The sequence below is a fragment of the Trichosurus vulpecula genome, chromosome 9 (assembly GCF_011100635.1).
Source record: "Trichosurus vulpecula isolate mTriVul1 chromosome 9, mTriVul1.pri, whole genome shotgun sequence".
NCBI classification, from domain to species: domain Eukaryota; kingdom Metazoa; phylum Chordata; class Mammalia; order Diprotodontia; family Phalangeridae; genus Trichosurus; species Trichosurus vulpecula.
The window spans coordinates 112,707,733-112,716,148 of NC_050581.1; the positions used below are offsets into that span (position 1 = coordinate 112,707,733).

The following is an 8,416-nucleotide window of genomic DNA, read 5'->3' on the forward strand; positions in this document are numbered from 1 at the left end:
AACTAATTATTGTACAGTATGTCCATGGTTATTCACTTCTGGAATGCTTCAATCTGGCCATGATCTTTTTTTTTTTTACATTTTTCTTTTTTGCGGGGTGGGGGGGAAGCAGGGCAATTGGGGTTAAGTGACTTGCCCAAGGTCACACAGCTAGTAAGTATGTCAAGTGTCTGAGGCTGGATTTGAACTCAGGTCCTTCTGACTCCAGGGCTGGTGCTCTACTCACTGCACCACCTAGCTGCCCCCTTGGCCATGATCTTTTTAAAATATGGCACCCCAAACTGAACCCAACATGCTGGGTTTTTAATCTGACTAGGACAGCGGGTAATACAGCTATTATCTCTTTTGTTTTGAGCATTATGCCAGCACATTGAAAGCCTGAAACCCAGAAGAAGGCTCAGGTGAGGTGTGTGGTGTGACTGTGAAGACCCAAGCAAAGGAAAGGTAGATGAGCAGGAGAGGTGTGGGGATAAGGAAGACCACCAAGTCCTGACACTTGAGGCGTCTCATGTGGCATGTTGGGCTTGTCTGGAGTAAGCTGAGGACCTCGTTTTTTGTTTTTTTTTTTAATTAAAGCAACAGGACAAGTCTTGCCTCAAATAAGGACACTATCTGAAAATAAGGTCATTCAGCTTTGCCCTTGTCTGAAGAAGCCTAAAAGATGTCAGACATGTACTCTAATTGGCTGTCAAACCTGGCCCAATTTGTCTCTCCTGTCTTATTACTTCCCTTCACAAATTATGGTCTAGCAAGAGTGGTCTTATGAGTGGTGTCTCACAAATGGTACTCAATCTCCTGTGTCTGTGTCTTTGTATTGTGTCTCTCATGCTCAGAAGGTCCTCTCTCCTTACCCCTATCAATTAGAATCCCTAGTTTTCCTTTGAGGATCAGCTCAAGAAACATCTTCCACATCAGTGGTGTCAAACTCAAATAGAAAGGGATCCCTGTGGACTGCATATTGACTTAGAAAACCACAGATTAACATTATCTATGTTCTATTTTCACTTATTTTGTTAAACATTTCCAAATTACATTTTAATCCCAATTACATTTCCCAATTACATTTTAATTAAAATACATTTTAGTTTAATTAATTACATTAATCCCAATTACAATTTAATTTAATTACATTTAACCACTTTAACCCAGGAATGTTTTTGGCCATTTATTGCTGTCTGGGTTCCAGTTTGACACTCTATCACATGATGCCTTGCCTGATCCCTCCAGTTGTCAGTGACTTCCCCCAAATAATCTTCTATCAATTTCGTATATACCTACATATATACAAGTTGTATCCCCTGGATAGACTGTAAACCTCTAGAGGACAGGGGCTGTTTTATTTTTAACTTTGTTTCTCCAGCACCTAGCACAGTACCTAGTACATAGAAGGCACTTGATTGATTGGTTGCTCGATTGATTCCATCTCAACCCATCGTTTGGAATTAGGTAGTAGGAAATCTCTCTGTAGTCAAAAGGGTCAGGACTAATAGGCCTGAGAAAGGCAACTGCGATTGGATAGAACGATCACTAGCCTTGGTGTGAGAAAACCCCAGCTTAAGTTCCTGCTCTGCACACGCAGGGCTGTGTGACCTTGGGCAAGTCACCTTACCACTCTGAGCCTGATTTTCATAAAATGAGAGACTTGTGTTGGATTCAACAATTCATTGCAACAAATAGGATTTCAAAGGTTCCTTCCCAGCTCTGCAATTTGGGAGCTCTGGTCCTTTCCTTATACCACCATTCTAATGCTAGCGAAGGAGACAGTTAATGGGGTTGAGAGATTGGAGGAGAACCACGAGAGGTTCATGGAAGCTAAGCTAAAGGAGGAGAGGGTCTACAATGTTAAATCCTGCAGAGGAGTATGGAAGTGGTAAAGGAGATGAGCACACAGATTTCTTTACCTCATTGGATCTTACCTGTACCCAATGCAGAGGCTTCTTACCCAAGCTTTTTTTCCTTTGGGGCACTCCTTGACCAATTCTACCCACTTGAAACATTAGCCAATGGAAGTCTATTGCAAAGAAAAAGAGATGTCACCAATTTTGGGAAGAGGCCTGAGCAGAGCTGGTTCTCCTTGCATAAGACAAGGGCTAGGGCAGGCTTATAAATAGGGATCCCTGATATGCTGTGAAGGACCTGCCCTGGACCTAAGAGGAAGAAGAATGGAGAGTACTTGGAGGGTCTTGCTGCTGCTGGGCCTGGCCACAGCAGTCATAGCTGTACCTAGAAGAGGGCTGACCTTCAGGAGTGCTTCAGTCTTGGCTGCAAGGAGGTTTAATCAGAACTTGAATGAAGGAGCAAAGTATCGAGTTCTGGAGTCCAGTCTTTCCACCCCAGTGAGTATACAGTGGGATTCGTTGGGGGTGTGTATATGGCTGGAGTTGGGGCAAGGGGAAACCACAAGAAGACATGAAACTATTGGGCAGTAGATTGTAATGGAAAGTGTGGAACCCAATTGGATCTGGGTTCTTGACTTAAATTGAATTGTGTGCCTTTCTACAAATATCTACGGTATCTAAGGGGCATCTGGCCATAGACACTTACTAGCTATGTGATCCTGGGCAAATCACTTAACCCTGCTTGCCTCAGTTTCCTCAACTGTAAAATGAATTAGAGGAGGAAATGACAAACTGCTTTAGTATCTTTGCCAAGAAAACCCCAAATGGGGTCACAAATAATTGGACACAACTGAAATGACTGAACAACAACAACAAAAAGGCATCTAAGTCCTTAGAATAAATAGCTTGAGGCTGAGTGGTTTTGTTCAGGGGCCAATGAGACCAGCTCTGCCTTCTACCCCTGCAGAGGGACAGTGTGGTGGGGTGGAAAGAGCCCCGGATTTGGAGTCAATGAGCCTGATTCACAAGCTCTCTTATTTATGCCCTGTGGGACCTTGAACAAGTCCTGTAATTTCTCTAGACTTTACTTCCCTCACCTGTAAAATGAGGGAGTTGGATTAAAAGAGGTGTTCTTTACCTTTGTGTGTGTGTGTGTGTGTGTGTATGATTGGACCAGTCTGGCAAAGCCTATGGATCCCTTCTCAAAACCATGTTTTTAAATAATGGAAGGAAATGCTAAATTTCAGTTAGATGTTAAATAAAACAAAGATGTAATTTTTTTCTATCCCCAGTTCACAGATCCCTCGGGAATCTGGGTGTTCTCTAAAGTCCCCTTCAGCTCTAAATCCCATGATTCATGTCCAGGACCTAGAACAGGGACAAGCCTTGACCACACCGTGTCTCTTGGTTTCTCTTCCTCCTTCCTCATATTCATCCTGTCTTCTCATACCCAGGCACACCCAGCTCCAATTCTCATCCAGCTCCACCAACACGGGGCAATGACATGGCTTTTCCACTTTCCAAACCACCAATCTGCCTCCTTCCTAAATGCCCCATAGAATATCGATTTACAGTCACTCCCCTAGCTACTCCCAAAGTGACGAGAGCTGTAGCAGGCACTCCTATACCCGAAAGACAGATCTGCGGTCCTCTTTAGGAGAAGCAGTGAGGTGATGGCATGTTGTGCTTGGACTCAGGAAGACCTGAGTTGGCATTCTTCTTCACCCTACGTGTGACTCTGGGCAAATTGCTCAACCTCTCTGGTCCTCAGTGTCTTCACCTGTAAAATGAGAGGGCTGGACTTTGATGGTCTCTAAGGTCCTTTCCAGTTCTAAATCTACGATAATAATAGCTAGCATGTGTATAATACTGTGAGGTTTTGCAAAGCACTTTATATGTGCTAACTCCTTTGATTTTCCCAAGAACCCTCTGAGATGGATGCTACTAGTATTCCCCTTTTTACAGATAAGGCACAGAAAGGTTAAATTCCTTGTCCAAGGTCATACAACTCTGTGTGTGTGTGTGTGTGTGTGTGTGTGTGTGTGTGTGTGTGTCTTTGTTGTTGTTACTGTTCAGTTGTGACCCCATTGATGGTTTTCTTCCAAAGTTACTGGAGTGGTTTGCTATTTCCTTCTCCAGTTCATTTTACAGATGAGGAAACTAAGACAAACAGAGTTAAATGACTTACCCAGGGTCACACAACTTGTAAGTGTCTAAGGCTGGATTTGAACTCAGGAGGATGAGTCTTCCTGATTCCAGGCCCAGCACTCTGTGCACCATGGCACCACCTAGCTGTCCTATGAACTAGGACTCTAAGTCCTAGGGTTCTACCTCTTAGTATTCTGAGACACAGACCTTTGGCAAAAACTTCACCTGATTATAAATTGCTTAGGGTTTTATTGCTTGTTACTTTAAGAAGTTTATGATTTCATCGGCATGGGTACCTGCCTTTACTTCTGCTGTTTCCTCCAGTCTCCCTTTCCATGTCAACAATAACTCCTTCATGTTTCTTGAGCTACCATGGCTGAAAAAATTCCTCCTCTTGCTGTCACTTTTCTGGTGATAAGCCTTCTTGTCTTCAGCTGAGCTGGTCCTCTTTTCACAGATACAAGCCCTCCCACTGGGTCTGAAATCTTTCCAGCTAGAACTTGTGCTCTGATAGCATAACTTTGAGGAAGACAGGGTTACCTTCAGGCTACGATGGGGCATGCAAATAGGACCTTGGTATATGAGGCCCTGGTTGACCTTGAGTTTTTACTCTGATGTTTTAGGACTCACCTCTCACACTGCCATTGACATTCAGAATAAAGGAAACAGAGTGTCCTTCATCAGAGCAGCAGGACCCAGAAACCTGTGCCTTCAAAGAGAATGGAGTGAGTAGCCTTTGGTTTTAGAGGTAGCCCCTTGGGACTCTCTGTGCATCCCCAGGGTGGGTTCTCAGTGCAGAAACTCACCCTGTCTCACTTCATTATCGAAGCCCTAAGTTGTATCCCTTCCCATCCCTGGGTCACTGTGTCTCTTTCCAGCAATAATCCTACCACCCATTTGAACATAGCATTTGAACAACCCATAACTTCTCTTTTTCTTTAAAAAAAGTTTTACTGATTTTTTTTGTTTCTTATACCATAGTTTCCTGACAGATATCACTCTTATAACAAAACAAGAACCATAACAAAACCAATCTCTAGTATCTGTCAGTATATGCTGCCTTTGATATCCATGCTACCTTCTTCTTCATCTCTACTGAGACTATGGTATCGTCTGTCCTCGGCACTTACTAGTTATTGCATTTATTTCGAGTTCAGTCTTTTGGTGACCTGCAATTTTCCCTGAGGCATTTGGCCTTCCATTATTCACTCCAGTACTCGCAATGAGTGGTGAAGACAATAAAATAATTGATTGATATAGAATAACAGCATTATATAGATGAGAAGTACTTTGAGATCCTCTGGACCAAACCTTTTATTTTCTACGTGAAGTAACAGACACAAAGAGGGGGATTGATTGACTTATGGTCATATAGAAAAGAGGGAGGAGAAGAATGGCAGGATTGTGTTGGTAAATGTTTAACAATAGGCCCTCCCCCTTCCCCCAAAACATACACACTTAAATTTAATCTGCATTATTAACATTTCTCCATCAGTTTCTTAAATCTAGACAATAAGCTAAACACAAAATCAAGTCCTGATTTGTAATCTTTGCCAATTTCTGAAGTATAAATGCTCACTGTGAAAATTTAACAATCAGCCCTCTTGAGAGCAGCTTGAACTAGCTCCAGTACACCTCTGACTGTGGTATAGTGGAAAAATAGGGAGGCAGGAGACCTGACCGGTTTCTAGTCTTAATGTTGACACCAAATCTCTGTGATTTTGGGCAAGCTGCTGAATGTCTCAGACTTCTTCCTAATAATGAACCTGACCCACATGATCTCCTAGGTTTCTGTCACTTCTGGTGTTCTCTCATTTTTGAACTGGTTCAATGTCTGGACTGAATTTCTACCTTTACCCTATAGCAAGGGAGAGGAGGTAAAATAAGACAACGGACTAACCTTCCTGAGAAGATGAAAAGTCATGTATTTTTCAAACCCTCAAACGTTTTCTCTCCCTATCCTGATCAGCTGGAGAAGCAATGTACAGCGAAGTTCACCAGGCTGACTCGTACGGGGCTTGGTTCTGTCGAATGTGAGGATGTTGGCAATGGCAGTGACAATGCTCCGGTAAGCTTTCCCAAGATCGCCTGCCAGGGGAGAAGGCCAGGCTTGTTGCCCAAATGCCACCTAGGATTGGGAGTCTCAGGGTTCCTCTCTGCTTTTTTACCAAGCTTGTCTGAGCCATGAGTCTAACACAGGAACCCCTTAGATTTCAACTTAAACCTCCAGAAATCAGCATAAAACCTCATTGGAAAACCAGCATCTGTATCAACAATCCAGCAAGCAGCTTTTGTGGGGGGGTAGGATCCACCAGCCGAGGAGCTCATTACAACAGCTGGCCCAGAGTCCCGCGCCACTCTTGCTGTGGCTAAGAGCTCCGAAAAAGAATGCTAACCTCAGCGATTATATATCCTGTTCAGGGCCAGGAGGGCCCTGACCTCACCTAGGCTGGGCGCGAAGTTCCCCACCCCCAATATCACATCAGATACAAATCGATGGCTCCCAATTGTCTCAGTGCTGAGAAATACAAAAACATCCCATTTTATCTGTCCCATTCAAACAAAGGCCAGAATCATTAAAGGTCAACAGCAAAAAGTCCCACCTTAATTACTATTACTGCATCTCAGGAGACCACACAAACCTGAGAAACCGAGAAATATAAATCTAGGTTTCCCCAAAAGGGAAAATTGCATGTGAGCTGTTCAGTTTAGAAGATTTTTAAATATTCTGACCAAAGTTCTCATTAGATTTGATTACTCAAGGAAAATGCACTGTTTGAAGCTGATCAAGTTTGTGGTCAGTGTGAATTGCCCAAACCTGATCAGCCACACCCACTTTTTCGCCATTGTGGCAAGGGTCCTCGGAAGGCTATCTATACCTGCTATCCTGTCTGTCCCCTTTTGACTCTCTGCTGGAGTCATATTTGAGTACCATCTCTACCACTTTCAAATTAGGAGACTTTGAATAATCTCTTTGGGTCTCGGTTAGCTCATCAGTCAAAAAAAGGGGGAAGGGGTGGATTGGATAATCTCTGAGGTCACTTTCATTCTAACATTCTGCCATTGTGAGCTGAAATCTGTTTCTGTTTAATGTAGTATAGAGAACCCAGGTTTGGGAATCAGGAAATGTGCTCTATTATTACACTGGCCACTGAATGTAGGTTATTGGGATACTTGCTAAAATCCTATGAGTTATCCATGTATGGGTTCTCTGTATCATGACTGTACATTTGCATAGTACTTTGGAGATTACAAAATAGTTTGCTATACCTTGTCCTATTTGATTCTTGCAGGTATGTGAGTATTATTATTCCAATATTTTCACTACCTTCTGTGAACACAGGGCATTGAAGAAGGCTTTAGTCTCTACTTGCTTCCCAACGACTCACATTACTAATTTATGGTTTTCCTCTTCAGACGGTTCGTTCTAAAAGATCTTCATCCCTTGAAGAAATTGACATCGACTCCCTTCCACCCAAAGTTAAAGAGATATATTACCGGGGCATAGATGACGCAATAGGTGGAATCTTGAGGAACTTCTAAGGAAAAGAAGTAGAATAAGGCCGGTGAAATGAAGAAGCTTTGGTTAATCTGAAAGCTGTACTTTTACCCCTCTCCTTCTCTGCTTTGGTTGGAAATAAATAAAAGTTGCAATCAAAACTCTTCAGGGTTGTCAATTTTTACTTGGGAATTTGTGTTTGGTCAGATTTCCTCTAACCCTAGCACAGATTTCTAGTCACATTTGTGTTTGGTCACATTTCCTCTAGCCCTAGCACTAATTTCTTTTTTAAAAATTTAATTTAAATTTTCAATTAACAAGCAATTGTTTTCTCTCCTTTCTACCTTTCTCCACCCTCATTGGAGAAAAAAGAAGAAATCCCTTTGTAACAAAGATGAATGTAGTCAAACAAAATGAATTCCCGTATAGGCCATATTCAAAAATGCGTCTCATTCTGCATCTTGAATCTATCATCCCCAGGGATAAGAGAGTTAGGAAGAAAGGAGGGCTTACGGGTAAAGACATTGAGTTCAGTTTTGAATGTGTTGCTTTTAAGATGTCTGTCCAATGTGACATGCCCAACTGGATGCATTCAAAGTTCTTTGCCTTTATAATGACTTTTTTTATTGTATGAATTGTACTCCTGGTTTTGCTCCCTTCACTCTGTATTGCAGAAGATGGCAGATGTTATAGATTCAGTTTTTCGGGAGGAATGCTGAGTATAAAGATGCAGAGAGGATATGATCTTTTGTACAAGGGATTACAGTGTTCCCAAGGCCAAGTTCAATATGATGGGTTAGGGGAGGACGATGAAACTTGAGAAATGCTAGGGATACCCAGGTAGCATGAAGGTTCACATGGCTGGACTTATCCACAGGCAGAATAGATGGCTGCCTACATGGTAGGTTGTGGGGAGGGAATACTGCAAGTT

General features: G+C 42.5%; 1 protein-coding gene across 1 annotated transcript; it reads left to right on the top strand.

Annotated features, from left to right (window-relative positions):
* The first annotated feature begins 2,162 nt into the window (after window positions 1–2,162).
* LOC118832205 (neutrophilic granule protein-like) lies at window positions 2,163–7,529 on the top strand. Its single transcript, XM_036739607.1, has 4 exons — window positions 2,163–2,336; window positions 4,610–4,711; window positions 5,956–6,054; window positions 7,404–7,529. Exons 1-4 carry the CDS (start codon window positions 2,163–2,165, stop codon window positions 7,527–7,529), a joined length of 501 nt encoding a protein of 166 aa, XP_036595502.1.
* The last annotated feature ends 887 nt before the right edge of the window (window positions 7,530–8,416 follow it).